The 18,008-nt window shown below is 42.8% G+C and overlaps 2 protein-coding genes across 3 annotated transcripts; one reads left to right on the top strand and one right to left on the bottom strand.

Moving 5' to 3' along the window:
* Nucleotides 1–8,393: 8,393 nt before the first annotated feature.
* Nucleotides 8,394–14,867, bottom strand: LOC121984797 (protein SET DOMAIN GROUP 40-like). 2 transcript variants are annotated; one of them, XR_006113000.1, is made up of 8 exons: nucleotides 14,635–14,867; nucleotides 14,409–14,559; nucleotides 12,366–12,497; nucleotides 12,128–12,268; nucleotides 11,820–12,041; nucleotides 10,674–11,345; nucleotides 10,536–10,599; nucleotides 8,394–9,082 (listed from the first exon to the last, which is right to left on the bottom strand). XR_006113000.1 is itself a non-coding variant. In XM_042537930.1 (7 exons), the coding sequence occupies exons 1-6, from the start codon at nucleotides 14,823–14,825 to the stop codon at nucleotides 10,719–10,721; spliced, it is 1,464 nt and encodes a 487-aa protein (XP_042393864.1). In that variant the 5' UTR covers nucleotides 14,826–14,867; the 3' UTR covers nucleotides 10,264–10,599; nucleotides 10,674–10,718. The 2 variants fall into 2 exon arrangements, 1 of the variants encoding a protein (XP_042393864.1); XM_042537930.1 differs by lacking the exon at nucleotides 8,394–9,082 and having other exon boundaries at nucleotides 10,264–10,599.
* Nucleotides 8,513–10,088, top strand: LOC121984798 (RING-H2 finger protein ATL8-like). Its single transcript, XM_042537931.1, has 2 exons — nucleotides 8,513–9,041; nucleotides 9,443–10,088. Exons 1-2 carry the CDS (start codon nucleotides 8,513–8,515, stop codon nucleotides 9,472–9,474), a joined length of 561 nt encoding a protein of 186 aa, XP_042393865.1. The 3' UTR covers nucleotides 9,475–10,088.
* Nucleotides 14,868–18,008: the final 3,141 nt, after the last annotated feature.

Raw genomic sequence — 18,008 nt, 5'->3', positions numbered from 1 at the left:
CAGGGTAAGAAGAACGAGCGGAGCAAATCTCCGTATGGGGGCAGAACTGAAGGTCGACCGGTACACAGGGGGAAGCTCCACCCGCGCTGATTCCCTTCCATCGCGCCTTGTTCCAAACCCCCTTGGAAATAGCCTAAGCAAATCAAGAGCGGGGATCGTCTTCGGATGATGCTCCTGTTTGGGACACACGAAAGGGCAAGGCGCCCCGAGGCAACACGTCGCCCGAACGGATCAACTGACAGTTCTCCGAAGAGATCTTACAAGACCACCCTTTGCTTAGACATTACACCCTGCTGACGATCGGGACTTACAACGGATCGATCGATCCAGATGATCATCTAGATAGGTTCGATAATGAAGCCACGGTGCACCAATATACAGATGGAGTGAAGTGCTGAGTCTTCCTCACTACCCTCTCCGGATCGGTGCAACGTTGGTTCAGAAGATTGTCGGACGACTCAATACGCAACTTTAAGGACTTCCGAGCTGTCTTCTTACATTACTTCACCAGCAGTCGACGCTATCAAAAGACGAGTGTCAACCTCTTCTCCTTGAAGCAAGGATCAAAAGAAATGCTCCGAGCCTACATACAGTGTTTCAATCAAGTAGCCATGGACATCCCCTCGGTCTCATCCGAGACGATGATGTATGCCTTCACTCATGGGCTCGTCGAGGGAGATTTTTTCTGATCGCTCATCCAGAAGCTGCCTAAGGACTTCGATCACTTGCTCAGGAAAGCTAATGAGTACATAAATATGGAAGAAGCCCAAGCAGCAAGGAAGAAGGAAACGCCGACCGAGCCCCCACTGGCGCCTAAGCGATGATCTGCAAGCAGCCACCAACTGTCCAAAGGGCCGAGAGCGGAGGGAGTGCGCCCATACCAGGAGGCTACGACACATGACGCGCAGCATGTGGCCTCCGGTCGGCCAAAGATGACAAGAGGCAAGGTGTGGATGCCCATGTTTTGCTCCTTTCACTAGTCGCCGACTTACAACACACGTGATTGCCGTAGTATAACGCCAATCGTTAGTCGACCAGCTCCCAGAGGATACCGCCGCTGATCTCCAACTCTCGATCGGCGACAGAGGCAATGGTCTGCCGGACGACGAGAGTACGAAAGAGGAGCGCTCGAGCGGTCCGATCGGCACCAGGGGAGGGATAACGTTAATCCTTCCCGAGTCCCTGCCGAGTGAAATAGGCCCTCCACTCGGGAAGAAGAAAATAGAATCAATGCTGCCCGAGGAGAAATAGACATGATCATCGGAGGGCCGACCGGTGGCGACTCCAACAGAGTCAGGAAGTCATACGCTCAGTGGTTGGAGATCCACGCAGTGGTATGCTGCAGGGAGAAGGCCGAAGGGCCCGAGATCAACTTGGACCCCAACGACTTGGAGGAAGTGGAGATCCCTCACGACGACGTGCTGATCATTCGAGCGGTAATTGCTAAGTATACTATTCATCGAACTTTTGTTGATACAGGGAGTTCAGTGAACATCATATTCAAGAAGGCGTTCAATCAATTACAAATTGATCGAAGTGAGCTACTGCCCATGACAACCCCACTTTATGGCTTCACGGGCAACGAGGTACTGTAGCTCGGACATGCCCGACTGACTATCTCGCTCTGGAAAGAGCCATTGAGGAGAACTAGGACTACAAACTTCATCATGGTGGACGTACTATTGGCCTACAACGTTATCTTGGGTCGACCGGCCCTGAATGAGTTTCGGGCGGTGGTGTCTACTTATTGCCAAAAATCAAGTTCCCGGTAGACGACCAGGTGGGTGAGGTCAAAGGCGATCAATTGGTCACTCAGTGATGCTATGTTGAGATGATCAAGTCTGAAGCTAGGAGCGCTCGGAAGAATCCACGCTTAGAGGTGAACGTCGTCACCAGAAAGCTTCAGGGGTTGGTTTACGAAGAAAAGTCCAGAGTCACCCAAGCCGAACGAAGGCCACCATATTAATTATGATTGATTGGAAACCCGAGAAGAGGGCAGAGCGGTCGGAGAGCGGGAATCATCTCCAACCCTACAGGGCTAGGATGAGAGGTGCGCGAGTGAATTTGTTTTTTTTGCATGATTCTTGAACGCAGGGCAAAATATGAATAAAAAGCGAAGGTCTCTTGAAATATATCTCTATCGACGGTTTAGCGATGACCTTAAACCCTTGTCTCCATCGATGGTCGAGCAGCGACCTTAAATCTTTGTCTCCATTGACGATCGAGTGACGACCTTAAACTCTTGTCTCCATCAATGTCGAGCGGCGACCTTAAGCCCTTGTCTCCATCGACGGTCGAGCAATGACTTTAAACTCTTGTCTCCACCAGCGGTCGAGCAGCGACCTTAAACTCAAGTCATCATCAACGGTCAAGCAACGACCTTAAACTCTTGTCTCCATTAACGGTCGAGCGACGACCTTAAACTCGGGTGTACGTCAACAGTCGAGCGGAGACCTTAAACTCGAGTCGTCATCAACGGTCGAGCACGACCTTAAACCCGGGTGTACATCAACGGTCAAGCGGCGACCTTAAACCCCAGTGTTCGCATAATCTTCCTCGACGGTCGAGCGACGACCTTAAACTCTTGGCTAAGTAAGGGCAAGCATCGATGAATAGCTGACCGTGAACCCGGGCTACTCAAAAGCTCGAAGTCTTCAAAGTATAGTGAACGTTCGACACTATTTTTAGAAATGCTCCGACGATCGATCGAAGTTACGAGGCCACAAGTTCTTGTAATGCTCAAAAGAGTTGAAAAACATACAAGGAGATAAACCTTGTCCAAGCGGACAAGTATTCATTAAGACTTCAAAATTTTATGAAACTCAAAATTAAAAGAGCTCTCCGCCTCACTCAAGGTAGTCAAGGACGTCATCAGGTAGTGACGAGGTAAGCTTGTCCCAGCTTATGATGTTACTGGTCAGAGCTGCCGACAGGTAACCTCCCTCGTGAAGCTGGTCGATCGTCCCATCGATGGATAGATCAAAAAGACGCAGAGCCCGATCAGCGACATTCTTGTTGAAAGCATCCGAGCGAAGGTAATTCTTCTTCATATCGTCGAAACGGCTAGGCTCGGTATCTTGGTAGGTCTTCAGGGCCGCTCGGGAGGCTTCCAGCTCATCCTTGGAGGTGGTAAGCTCATTGTTTTTGGCCGCGATCGAGTTGGCTGCAAAGAACAACCTCTTCAGTCAATCGGCTATTTCGCTCAGCGACCAAAAAATCTTCAACTTCCTTGAGTTTTTGGGCGAGGGTCCGGACCTCCTTATTCTTCAGCTCAAGGTCTTCGATAGCCCGATTCTTTCTCGCATTGGTCGACTCGATTTTATTGTCGAAGGTGGTGACTTGCTTATTGAGCCGAGCCAGAAGGGTGGCATGCCCCGAACTCTTTTCCCGTTCGGCCTCGAGCGGTTTGTTGCTCTTCTCTAGATCGGGCCGCAGTTTGGCCACCTTGACGTTTGTTTGCTCTTGAGCGGTGGAGGATTGGCTGCCTAACGCCTTCATCTTCTTCATTTCCTCCTCCAAAAATGTGAGCCTTTGGCACATGGCCAGACTCTCCACCCAGTACTACAAGCAACACGAAGCGAATATTAGCGTCAATTGGGAATAAACTATGAAGATGCAAAACTTACCCCAGTAGACATCTGGGTTGTCCGCGAGCACCCCTGGAGGTATCATCGCCGCACGGCCCCGGGTATCGACCCATATTTGGGCGAGCGGCCCTTGGATAATAATTTCGTGCTCCGGAGCTTAGGATTCGGCGTTGGATTCACGCCATTCTTCTGTCGGCAGGTGAAGAACTGCCGTAATGTGGCGTTGGCCGCTCGAGGCCGATTCTGCAAAAGTAACTCGTCCGGACGACCGTGATAAAGACACTGGTCGGATGCCCGACTTCTTGGCCTTCGGTTTTGGTGGCATAAAGGCCACGGGGCGGCGCGCAGATGGTTCCTTGCGGCAGACTGGACAGGGAGGGAGTCCAGTCAGATGATGTAGGAGTTGTTGTCTCTTGAACTGGAGTGGGGGTCGAAGTCCCAACCCGCTCGACGGATCGCATCGCTGAGGTAGCAGAACGCGATGGTGTCTTCGCCCAGCGCCTCTTGCGCCTAATCAAGGGCTCTGCTGAAGAGACTGAGCCTGATGCTACCTTAACTTGAACGACCGGATGCCGTTCGGGGGAGCCACCGGTCGCTCCACCACTTGCCAAGGCGGGAGCCGCTTTGCTCTCGTCCTGAGGTTCCTCTTGTGAGCTGACCGGCTGCAGCCTGCTGCTCCCCAGTTCTTCCACAGCGGTCGCATTGATCGCAGCATCCGTGAGCTTTGCCTTGTCGGCCAGACGTGGCCGAAGCATGACTTCGGCTGCAAAAAAAAGGAAGAAAAATCAGTTAAAATCAAAGGAAGGAGTAAAGAGGTCACATACCTAGGCTAAACGGAAGCCGGGTGTGGATCGGACCCAAGCCGAAGATATAAATGACACCCTCCAGCAGCAGCTTGTGGATGCTATACTTCTGACCAGCCAACATTGAAGCTACGTTGAGGTAGTCCGATCGGCTCTTGTACTTTTTTAATGGAGGCTGAGCCATCACATCGAGTTGCCAGGAGGTGGGAAAATCCAACCGCTCGGGAAAGCGCACAAAAAAAAAGTACTCGTTCCAGTGTTTGTTGGAAGTTGACATTTTATCAAAGAAAATCAAACTCACTCGGGCTTGGAAAAGGAAAGTCTCCGGCTCGGATGATTGGGGATAATAAAAGTAATGAAAGAGCCGGGGAGTAAGTGGAATGTCGTGCAGGAGAAAAAGAACCACCGCCTCGCACAACAGTCGAAAGGAGTTCAACACTAGTTGATGAAGGGAGACTCGAAAATATTTACATACGGAAGAGAAAAAGGGATGGATGGGAAACCGCAGACCGGTGGTAAAATGATCCCTAAAGAAGCAAATACAGCCAGGCGACGGAGAATTCGGTCGATCGAAGGGAGAAGGAAGGACAACTTCGTATTCAGGAGGAAGCTCAAAAGCAGCTTTCAGACTCTCAGCATCCCCGGCGTCAAACCGGGACTCGGTAGAGGTGTACCAGAGCCCCGGGCTACCAGCGGGAGGCTGCGAGGAACTTGCCATTGCAAAACAAGAAAGAAAGAGAAGGAATGAAGTGGCGGAATTGTCGTCAGAACACTGAGACGCCGAAAAACTCTAGGACGAGGAAGAATAGACGCCGGAAGACGTGAAAATAAGGGGAGATGGGGAGAAAGCTTACTGGAAAGGTCGTCGGAGGAGCGAAAAAGAAGGATGTCGCCGGAGCACAGGAGCGTCGTCGAAGAATTCGCTTCAAGTGCGCAAATGTGGCGTCATGCACGGGCTCATAAGCCTGGGGTCGGCCAACCGAAGCCTTCCGATTTAGGTCACGGAAACCCGGGTCAAGATCTCACCGTTGAATTTGAACTGCCAAAAGTCACATCATAGTGGATATCCACCTATCACATCAGGCGTGCGACGACAGAGAGCAGGACACGTGGCGATCGCCATGGGTCGGCATTTAATGAGGGCATGGGGGCGTGCTCAGTCTTAATGCGAAGAGATTTGTATGTTTTCCCAGAAATTTGGGTGACGTAAGCCTGACTCACGTTCACCCAAGACAGTCCTAGCAAAGATTTCATAAGTACAAACCTTCGTTGTGCCGATCGGATTGAGGGAGCATATCTGCGGCCGAACGACAAGCTTCAACGGGTCGATCGACAAGGAGCGGTCGCATCCCAAACAGAAACCACATAGGGTCGAAGGCCGATCGGGTGGAAGACTGCTCAGACAATTGTCCAGTCAGTCGGACTTACAACCTCCTTCGACTAGACTTGAGTGAGAGGCATGTGATGCGGTGATAATGAGGGGTCCCACCTCTGCTACCACGATGAAAGTCAAAGGAGGCCAAATTCAAGGCGGTCAATGCGTAGATGGCATCGTCAGGTCAGGAGAAGCATGCCCCGACCGGGGAGAAGGCTCCGACCTGTCGTCGCCTTCGCTACGAAGAGAAGTCAAACAATTGACACTCAAGGGAGACGACATGCAGAAGTCGAGCCGAGCGGCTACCCCGCTCAGCCAAACAACAGAACCTGACATCGACAGAGTTCAACTTCGGCAGAGCGGCTACCCCCGCTCGGCCTAGCAGCAGGTCTCGACAGTGGCAGAGTGGAGCTTCGGTCGAGCAGACACGCAAAGGAGTATCGAGGTACTGGTCGATAGGACGGGGCACTAGAGCGGCGAATCACTGACCGAGCGACCAACCCACTCGGCCTAGCGATACAGTATATTGATATACATCAACATCCTTTTGGGAGTTGATGGCGCCGACACCGAGCATGGATTGCTAGAAGATCATATGGCGGAAACTTCCATTGTCACTTCAGATATAAAGGTATCGTGTCAGGGATACTTTATTGACAAGTCTTTTTAGAGAAAGCTTTGAGAAGCGTGCACGCGTACTACCAGAGCTCTATATAAAGGGAGTCCAAGCATTGACGGAGGTATGTGATATTCACTGTTTGTGCTACAGTCTTCTTGTTGCTTCGCTTTATTTTTCTTATTGTTCTGCTTTATTTTTCATCGCCAATGACTGACTTTAATGTCAGAGGATAAACATCGAAAATTTCTTTTCTGACTCAGTTAGAGCTGTCAGACGGGCCAACCCGTGGCGGGGCGGGTCGGCCCGTGGCGGGTTAATCATTTGGCGGGGCGGGGCGGGCCAACCCGCCAAATTGGCGGGTTGGGAAATTTCCAACCCAACCCATTCTAAGGCGGGTTGCGGGTTTGGCGGGCCAACCCGCGGGCCCATCAAAATTTTTTTAAAAAATTAAAAAATATTTCATATCTTCAATATTTTACTTCGACAAAGTTTTCTACAATTAAATGTATACATAAACATGTATTTTAAATATAAATGAACATGAACGAGTACTTATGTTGGATGAAAATTACTATTTTTATTTCAAAATTATAACAAAGAAAGATAATAAATTAATCTAAAACTTAACTTACGTATGTTTTCCAACCCGCGGGCCAACCCAAGCCCGAGCGGGCCGACCCGCGCGGGTCGCGGGCCTAGGCGGGTCGGCCCACGGTGGACTTGGGTTGATAAAATTCCAACCCAACCCACTTAAATTATTTGGCGGGGCGGGTCAACCCGATGGGCCCAACCCAAATTGACGGTTCTGAACTCAGTACTAATATAATCTATGTTATAAATCCGAACAGAGTCTGTAAAAGATCAACGTGAACGTCAAATTCTTAACTTTCCGTATATTCAACTTTCGCACAACATCGACTCCTTTATTTTTAACAGGTTCAGAATCTGCAATCGCAGATTCATTCAATGCCAGGGATGTGTCACGTTGAGCTCCACTATTCCTTGTCAGGGATTGTAAAGCGATGTAGAAGGTGCATTGAGATACTCAACCTCTTTCATGCAAGTGAGGCCTGTCATTCGACATAGTGGCTGCAGTTTTTGGGGGTGCTACCGCAAGTTCTAGGAAGACTCCATACAGAGATCTCTTAAAAAGGTAAATAAAGTCGATTAGGGATGCCAAATTTTCTATATACATTCTATTCCATCCGAATCAGAAAGGAAATGAAAGAATTTTTTTTAATCCGATTAAATAATTGAGTATAAAGAATTAAAGACGGTTCTGTAGAATACTATCAAAATAACTGATTATATATATATATATATATATATATATATATAAATGAAAAAAAAATTATAAGTGTAATATGATATTTGAGTATACTATGGATATCGGATTTCTCATAGACCTGAGAGGAGAAAAATAAAAATTGAATATTCAATAAGAAATAATATGAATTAATCATCATACATGCGCCTCAGGCTAGGCACTCAAGAATTCTGACTATGCTTGAGAATCCCAATAACGAGTTATTATAAAAGATTTTTTTAATAAAAAATTAATTTAATTTTTTATATCAAATATCAAATTATTTTTTTATATCAGATATTAAATTGATAAAAATAAAATAGATACTATATTTGATCTTAGTCAAAAGGTTGAGAAAATTATATTTTTTAATATTATCTGTCTAAAATTTTTATAAAATATTCTCTGGTACTATCACTTTTAAAGTATGAGACTAAAAAGAAATATGACAATATATGTTTTTATATAAAAATGATAAAAAAAATTTATTAATAAATCTTAAAATTATTTTTAGTAGGTAAAGAAAAAAATAAACAATTTAATCAAAATTAATTATTAAAGATTATATTTTAAATTAAAATAGTAAGTTCTAATAAATAAGGAGGAAGAAAGGATATACTTTTATTATAGTTGTAATAGCAATCCTGAAAATTTTAGAGGTATTCTGTAAAATTTTGAGCGATCGTTTTAGAAAGATGGTAAATTATAGATAGCAAAACGGAAATTATACTTTATTATTTATTTCAAGGCAATTAATTGTTATCGAATCCCAACAGCTGTGAGCTCACTCCACAGTCGCACGCCCTTCTCTTCGATACGCCAATGCCCCGGGCGGCGAGAATCCTGCAGGCGAACTCCGATGTGCTACCGGCGACCCAGCCATCGGATCCGTTCGCAGTAGACTCCGACGTGGTGGTGATCCTCGCGGCGCTTCTCTGCGCGCTGATCTGCCTTGTCGGGCTCGCGCTCGTGGCCCGTTGCTCCTGTCTCCGCCGGGGAGCCTCCGCAGCGCCGCCGTGCAAGGGGCTCAAGAAGAAGGCGCTCGGGGATCTTCCCAAGGTCGCTTACGCCGCCTCGGCGGACGCGAAGCCCGCCGAGTGCCCAATTTGCCTCGCGGAGTTCGTGGGTGGCGACGAGATCCGCATCTTGCCACAGTGCGGACACGGATTCCACGTCGGGTGCGTCGACACCTGGCTCATGTCCCGTTCCAGCTGCCCCTTCTGCCGCCGGGTCCTCGTCGTCGCGGCCCCCGCTGCCCAGCCGTCGCCGCGGCACGGAGCGAGCTCCGAGAATTCATGCGCTTCCACCTCCGCCGCCTCTGCGACGGAGGCTAGAGAGGACGGCAGCGCCGGTACGTTCCTCCCCTAGCTTTAACCTTTTCATTAAAAATACCTGTAAAATTCATCTCTCTGGTTAGGGTTTGTTCTTGTAATGGATTACAAGGCCATTGTTCTGTAAATTGGTGCCTTTGTATTGTTCAATACCGCAAAAATCGAGCAAAACTTCGACTTGAAACATCTTGAATATGTAAGCACCTTTAGATGTCGATTAAAACTTTAAAAGAACTTTTTCATCAGTTCAAGAAACCTAAAGCCATTATTTTCTAGTCCTTTGTTGACATCTTAAGTTTGATCGAGAAAGACAACTCTTCCTCCACCGGACTGTATTTTACTCCACCAATTGTCTTGGATGGTGGATTTTATTTTTCAGTAGTAGTAAGAGTAAAAGAATGATAATTTGATGTTCTTTCAGTGCACCGAAGTTCTGGAGGCATATTCTCCTAAGAAGCTGAACAGATGGGAGTGTTTGATTGATTACTTTTCCTCGAGATTTTCTTCTCCCACTAACTTATGCCGACTTGGGAAACAAGGTCATTCATTGGCAAATTGATGTCTTAGGATTGTAAAATACCATAGAAATCAAACGAAAAGCTTGTGGAAAACAACCTAAGCTGAAGCATCTGAATATGAACTGAAGTTGGCCATTTCTAGTCTCCTTTGTAGTCATCTTTAAGTTTGATTGAGAGAGGCAACTCTTCCTCCACCTCTGAATTAATTTACTCCACCAAGGGTCTTGGGTGGTGGATTTTTAAAGAAGCGAGATAGCATGACACTAAAAAGAAATTGGAATTTTCCTCAAGAAGTTAAAACAAATGGAAGTGTTTGTTCTGGTGATGGATTACATAATCACCATTGGACTATATCTTAACATCTTTAAGTTTGAATGAGAAAGGCAACTCTTCCTCCACCATTGGACTATATTTTACTCCACCAAGGTTCTTGGCTGGTGGATTTTTAAAGAATTAAAGAACAGAATGCACTGAAAAAGAAATTGGAATTTTCTCCAAGAAGCTAAACAAAAGGAAGTATGATTATTTGATTTTAAATTCTCCTTGGATCAAAATGAGAGGTGGGAGCAGGAAAATAAAGGGGAAGAATCATCCATATGTAGTTTGGCAAGTTTGGTGGGAGTAATTATTGGAGTGGGTTTGTGCTTGGGGCCTACATGCCTGCCTTCAAACTAGAAACCATGCTGTAAAGTTGTTTGCAGTTTGAGAATTCAAAAGTGGCGGCTATAAAATACAATAATTCTGTTGATGGACAAAGTTTTGAAGCATGATCTCCATTCATTGTTTTTTTTTAATGTGCTTTTGCAGCTGCACCATGCCAGGGGCACATTCATTGGATCCTCTATAGATGATTACGTTACATCAAATTCCTATGCATATAAAGCAGGAGAAGATTCTGCTTTTCTTCTAGTGTTTGGCTGGTTGTCAGTTGAATATGGATGAAAAATCTAAGTGGTTGACTGCTGAATAAGAAATTGCTCATGCTTCCGGATTTACCTAATGGACGAATTGGGAGAAGACCATCCACCTCCATAATTAGTTGAGTCGGTAAAGATGATACCTGGATTATCAAGCAAAAATAATAATAATAATAACAGCTGCAGGACTAAAGTACGGCCCATTAAAAAAACTTACATCTTTAATATCTCCAATGAAATCCATGATATACTGATCTGTCTGTTAAGCATGCTTGATAGGTAGGCAGCAAACCATGTTTTCACAGTAAAAAACACAGCTTTGAAGAATCTTCTTATAGGCCACCCTCCATTCAATGGCCAATTTCCATCTCTCCAGATACCTCCTAACTTTCAGCAGTTGAATATGATCATACCCTTCCTCTTTGATGCCATGTGCTTGAAAAAAGTCCCTAATTTCGTTGTCCTGATAGAGAGTCTCTGTCGATCCTAGACAAGAATACTGGTCAATCATTCTGTCAATCTTGCTAAGTAGCCTGTTATCTTCACCAATTGTAGTGTTCAACCTTCCTAATATACATGTGCAGCGTTTAGCTAACCATTTCATGATCAAACGCTCATTTTCCACCGACACTAATGATCCACTATAAATTCGACTCCCAATTGTCTTACGTAGTTTTGCCGGAGTAGCCCACAAGCGTAAAGCACATAACAAGGCAAATGAAGGAGTTCCATCCGGTTGGATGTAAAGAGAATCTTTAGGCCAACTAGTTGATGTGCACATTCCTCCATTTAAGTCAATGAACACCTTGTCATTTGGATTTTCTTTCAATAGAAAACCATAATGTTCTAGAAGCTCTAAGTTAGTATAGGTCCCATACCCAAGAAGTACCTGAAAGGAAAATTTCAGGTACAACAGCCAAGTTAATCACAGTTGCGAAAAAATTAAGTGTAAAACATAGAAGTTCAACAATCTATTAGTCATTTATGATCCGAAAGTTCTAATGGCATAACAGTTGTAATCACAACATCTCCAGCTTCAACCTAAGAGCAGAGTGATAATAGAGGTGTACAACAGGCAACAATATTCAAATTAATTAAATTATTTTTATTACATTAACTCTTTTTGATCTCTCTATCCCTTACACCTTCAAATCTAATCAATTCAACCCTTCTAATCGTCTGGCTTTGAACATGTGCATAGTATCTCAACCTATTTTCTCTCATTTTACTAACCAAACAAAAAGCTCAAAAAAAAAGAAGAGTATACTATGAAGGAAAATATCTATGGAGAAAACCAAAACTTAGAAGACGTTACACTATGGTGGCTCTAAGAGTATATGATTCAAACATGTCAGCAAAGTACCTGCTCTCCTTGCTTGTAATTTTTTCTTGCATAAAAGCAGTATGAACTTTTACTTTCCTCATATCCACCATCAGTTAACCTCGATACTGGGACATCAGGATGTGTATCTTCTGAGTTTTCAGGAGAATGTTCTTCATCAGGTGCAGCATAATTAAACAAATCGCCGATGGGGCATAAGCAACCAGCACTGTCCCAGGGTATGTGCAATGTCCGAGAGGATACCTGCAAGCAGAAAACAGATAAAATTACTAATAATTAAGTGATTGGAAGAAACAATAAGCAAAAATGGTTTAGGATCCATGACCTACAGTTGCTGAAGCCCAACGCCAGGAACTAAAAGTTAAAAATTGAGGCTTAAGGTCCAATTCCTTCAAGACGCCAACAGCCTCTTTCCAGTCTGACTTTGCCAGAGCAATGGCTTTCTCAGAAGCTCCAATAGCATCTTCAACCTGACAATAATAAGAATAGTCTTTTTGGTGGCACATAAGTATGCTAGACAATCATAAATTACAAGAAAACAAGGGAAACAACTATACCAAACATTACTTGAAAAGCTTTAACTTCAAAATTGGTGAAGTTAGCTAATGTATCATAACTACGAGGTAAATTCTCCAAGTAAGGGTACCACTGAGAACTTCTTCCTTTTCCCACTTCAGCCAACAGGGATACTGCTAGCATCTGAAAATGAACCATTAGTTGGTCATAAAAATAAGAGGAATTTCGGAAGGAGAGAGAAGTTTTATGAAACGGTCTAACTTCTCATAAGATGTAGATCCGCTACATTAACGGCCCCCCTAGTGCCGGCCCCACGGATATGGAGGGAGGTACATGCAGGTTCAAGCGCATGGTGGGGTAAACCCCAGGTCGCCAATTTCTGAGAATCGACCCCTGGCTATTACGCCAGAGATGTCATGCGCCCACCGTCTATGCTACGCCCTGGGGGCCTCATAAGATACAATTATATAGAATGGCTATGTGGCTAGTTTACAAGATATGTTATGAAAAGTCTTGTATATATAAAATTTACAGCATAAGTCCAGATACATATACAATCCACAAAAGTATGTATTTGAGATTTCTGATTCAACACCACGAATGATGAAACTACCATTTATTTTATATTATAGATCTTGATTTAGTAAACTTGTCAAGTTGAAATGCTAAATAAACTGTATTGTAAAAGGATAGACATAGTTGATTGACCATGAAATCTGCTCTCAGGGATTTTCTGATTCAGTTAGATTTAATGGGGCAAAGAATAGATTAGTTTGATGACAAAATGATTTCAGTTGTACGATTTTTCTTTGTTATCCAACATAGTGCCAATATAAAGGGAAAACCCACATAAGATACAGAAATTAAAGTTTAGATGGCATTTCCATTTGCACATTTAGGCAAACACAATAACTCGAGTACTCGACAGGTTTAACTGATGGTATTTAGAAGGTCTTAGATGAGATTTAAAACTACTTGGTCAGTCAGATGTACTCAGACCAATAGAAGCAGAAGCTAACAAGCAGGAATTGTTTTATTTTTATATACTTCAAAATAATATAACAAGAGATAGCCATTTTTTTAACCAATAAAATTCTCTTGCGCATAAGACATTAACCTGATGACCAATATGATTGGCTATTCTTAGGTTGTTTCACCAAACTCTATTGTGATAATTAATATATTTTATTTTATCGGGGTATGCCCTAAATCAACTCTCCAATAATCTACCCCCAAACACACACACACACACACACAAAGGAAAAAGAAAAAGCAAAGCTATATAGCTATCATATAACCAAGAGAGCTTATAATAAGATACAAATGGTCTGTACTTGTAGAATTGGCCATTTCCAGAGGTCCTGGACAATTCATGGTCCACAACTCTCACATGCAAAACTAGTGATCCAATTTGTTATTGCGTGCATATGTGCCTCTCATACACACATGATTAATCTGTATCCTTCAAAAGATTTCAGAAACTGGGTTACATATTGCCTTCTTTACAAAAGATCTCAACCATCAGATTTACTCTATTCTCCTTCACATTTCATTAAACAGTGTTTAATACCCAAGAGGATGAATACTTCAAAAGTTCAAATGTCTAATACAATGCTAGAGTGCTTTTGCAACAATATATCAACTGAGTGTCCATAGAATTGTCAGATATCCTACATAAGCATTACATGCAAGGAGCGTTTAATTATCATGGATTCAGACAGTTTTCCACATTCAACTTGTATTACTCCATAACAACACCAAATAAATTACTATTTTTTCCCTGCTCTTTTATCCAGGATCATTTACATATGTGCTTTCTCAAAATACAAGCATAGGGTAAAATTTTAGGTCCAGTTTCAGGTTGAGAAGGATTAGTTTGTCTATGCAGTTAACTGGATCAAGGATGACCAACAAAGATTCAACCTTGAGAAGAAATTGCAGTGGTTGATGGCCGGGCTATCTCTCAACTTATTCATCCATTAAATTCGAACATCTTCATCTGCATACTTATGTCTAATAATTCCATCTTATGCAAACAACACTAGAACATAGAAATGAAATGGAACAAAATCTAAATTAATGAAACGAGCCGACCTGAACGGGGGAGAGGCGATGTCGATGCCTCTCAAGGCAAGACGCCAATTTGGCATCAGCCATCGCGCTATCCGTTGTAAAAAGAGCAGCCTTTGGTACTCTTAGAATCAGCTCGCCCTTCTCGAGGTCTCGGGCAGCGGCCAGTCCTCGGCTGCAGACCAAAAGGAAGATTATGAAAATTCAAGAGCAATAGAAAATAGCAGCAAGTAAAGAACGAAACACTTACCCGCCGGCATCGGGGAAGTAGAAGACGAAAAGGGAATGACCCAAACAAGGAAACGAGGAGGTAAAAGAAGAAGGATGGCCAGAGTTAGTGGAGAGAGTAAGCGATGGAGAGGGCGGCGAATCGGATATGCCCAGCTGCGCCGCCAAACAGAGGAGGGCGGCGATGCAATCCTGTTCGGCGGATTTAGCCATCTTGAGACTTTGAGTCGCCCTTCCGCCTATCCCTTCCCCTTCGTAGCTTAACTAGGTAACAAAATGTTTAAATACTAATTTTAAAAAGAAAAAAAACATTTTAACATTAATGAAGTCCCAAAATATTTTTAAAAATTACCTTTTGATTTTCCTTTTTTTTTTTCCATTTGGTTCACAAAAAGAGCCTGAAATCGAGGAAAATGTAAGATACAGAGAAAATAAAGTGTGAAAAATATTTAATAATTGAAACTCTCGACAAACTAATCTTTAACATCATGAGTAGCAGATATTAATAACTTAAATTATGTATTAAATTCTTCAAATCTCAGTATAGATTTAATTGTTTATTTTTTTTTTTTCAATTTTGAACATCCTTAATTTAAATGTAAGAACTCTAATATTGACATTAATATTTCTATTATGAACAAGCAAAGTGGGCTACTAAACTAACTCTAAGCATCACTTGATTTGGCTCTCTTTCCCTTAAGTTCATCAAACTCTTTGATATGAGGTTTGTTCTTGGGTTCCTCCATCTCCACTTGATTTGGCGTTCTAACTTCGAATTCATTTCCACTCAAATCGTGCTACCAACCTTAGCTTGAGCTTCAAAGTTATCATTATTAACCTAACATATATTTTTATGAATGTGAATATGCACATTCATGCGTATGTAATTTAAGTTATTGTATACTCCTTAATACCCAAGGTTTGAACTAAATGATTTTTATAATATGATACTTAAAAGTAAAACATACTTATGATGACCTTCAAGTATGAAAAAATTAAAATTTCTTAAACAATTATATTTCTCTATCTTGACCTCTCTTCTTATTTAACTTTTTTAATGGAGCAAAGACCTATATATTGGATAGAGAGAGAATCATTTTGTCACTTTTCATTTACACATTCCATTAGTGTGTCTGAGCATGTCTTTCTTCATATCTTGATCATTGTACTAATGGTTAGTAGTCACTCATGATTTATCTCCTCCGTGTTGGCCTAGGAATGTGTTGATAAAGGCGTTGGAGCAAGCGAATCACCTTTTGCTATATTTACGCATTCCATCAATGTATACATTCAATTATCTCTTAATGCAATACATTAATTCTCATATTACATGAATATGAGAATGATATTTTCATTTTCCTTTAAATTTATTTGCATGAATACGAAGAGAATTGTCTCTTCATTGGCCAATATAAATATAGTCATTAATAATAATTATGGCTATTTAATCATAATAAAATCATATGAATGAATAGAGAAATAAATGTATGGGTATTAATTAAAAAAGGAATTATTTCTAACATTTTCCCATTTAACTATATAACTTTATTCACTTCAAACATAATGCATAATATGTAAAATAAATCCTTTCTTAAATTGGTCAATTATAAACCATCATTAAGTAAAAACTAATAAGGATCATGACAGTTATACATCATTAATTTGACATACTTCCTTCTATGTATCACAATATTAGTTATATACTTAACTTGAACTAAAATGAGACACAACATAATGGTCCATCTATAATATTTTTTATTAGAAACAAATCTTGCTAATAACGGCATAATTCATACTAACATAGAAAAACATGATGCATTAATGTATCAGAAACAACATTAAAAGAGCTCTGAGAATCATACAAATGAGCATAAACTTAATTATGGAGTCATTAACAATTTTTCATAATGTCCATCCTTATGACATGTTCATTAAATGTCGTTGGTGGTAGTCCTTTAATTAATGGATCTACAATCATAATTGGGTGCTAATATGTTCAATTTGTTGGAATCCCAAGGTTGTTTTGATGTGATCAATAAGTTAAGTTTGGTTCTGCGGTGTTTTAATCTTGTGTCTAAGTGTGCAGGAGCTTAGGAGCATAGGGAGTTGAGCAAAAGACGCAGCTAGCGAGAAGAATGACACGGGAGAAAGCCGACGGGAACAGTACGTCTGAGGTATGAGGTGCTGCGGAAGAGTACGCGGACAGACGAGAAGGAGGCGCGTAGCGTTTCCGAGGGACGAGAAGCCGGAGCGGAAGATTGCTCGAGAAGGCCGAAATTAGGTTCGGGTGAGCCTTATTTCGATTGGCTGAAATCACCCAAGCGAGCGAAACCGGAGCGGAAGACTCAGACCGAGGCGAGCAGCACTAGAGAAGAGGGCTCGGACCAAAAGTCAACTAGGTTGACTTTAGTGGTCTGGGCGCTCGGACCCATTCCGGGCGCTCGGACAAGTTCGGGCACCCGGAGCGATTCCGGGCGCTCGGAATTGGATTTTAACTGGATCACAGTCAAACACGATCCGTTGCTAAGGGGATAAAATTTTATTTCCCTCCTAGGCGCCTGGAACCATCTAGGCGCCCCGACCAAGACTATAAATACAACCTTGGTCCAGAAGCTATTCATTCATTCAAGCAATTAGCAAACCAACACTTCTGCGCTTCCATTTTTAGTTTAGCTTCTATTTTTTTTACGTTATTGCTGTAAGAGGCTTCTCCGCCTGAAGGAGATACTAGTGCGGTTCATTCCTTGGATTACCAACCTCCCCGGTTGTAACTAAGTAAAAATTCCTATGCCTCTACCTTTTTAGTTCTTTCTTTAATTAATGCAAGTATTCTTTTGAAAGTCCGAGAATGGTAGTTTTGTTTTTTTATTTGGGCAGGCTATTCAACCCCCCTTCTAGTCAACCAACGCGATCCAACAAGTGCTATCAAAGCTAGGACGCTTCAGGAGGACTAACCGCCGATCGAAGCACCGAACAAATGGTCGGACCAAGCATATATCCACCAAAGTTCGAGGGGGAGTTCGCCAGCTGGAAAAAGCGAATGCAGGTATTTTTCAAAATTGACTTTGATTTACTTTTAATTATAGAATTTGATTTTATAGTACCGGAGGGCAAAGAAAAATACCAGTGGACGAAAAAGGAGCAGGTCGACTACGTGGCAAACGACAAAGTAGAATTTCATCTGCTGAGCGTCCTTCCGCCATAAGAAGTCAACCGGATTGACAACTACGACTCAGCAAAGGGACTGTGGGAAAAGTTCATTAAGCTGCACGAAGGGATGTCCGAAGCCAAGCTCGCAATATGGGATTTACTTCGCAACCAGCTCACCAGCCTGAGACTTGAAGAAGACGAAACAGTTGTGCATCTGCACTCAAGAATTAAGAAGCTTATCACCGG

This window comes from Zingiber officinale, chromosome 5B (assembly GCF_018446385.1).
Source record: "Zingiber officinale cultivar Zhangliang chromosome 5B, Zo_v1.1, whole genome shotgun sequence".
Taxonomy (NCBI): domain Eukaryota; kingdom Viridiplantae; phylum Streptophyta; class Magnoliopsida; order Zingiberales; family Zingiberaceae; genus Zingiber; species Zingiber officinale.
Note: the sequence above shows the minus strand (reverse complement) of the source record. Positions and strands in the feature narration are given on the sequence as shown.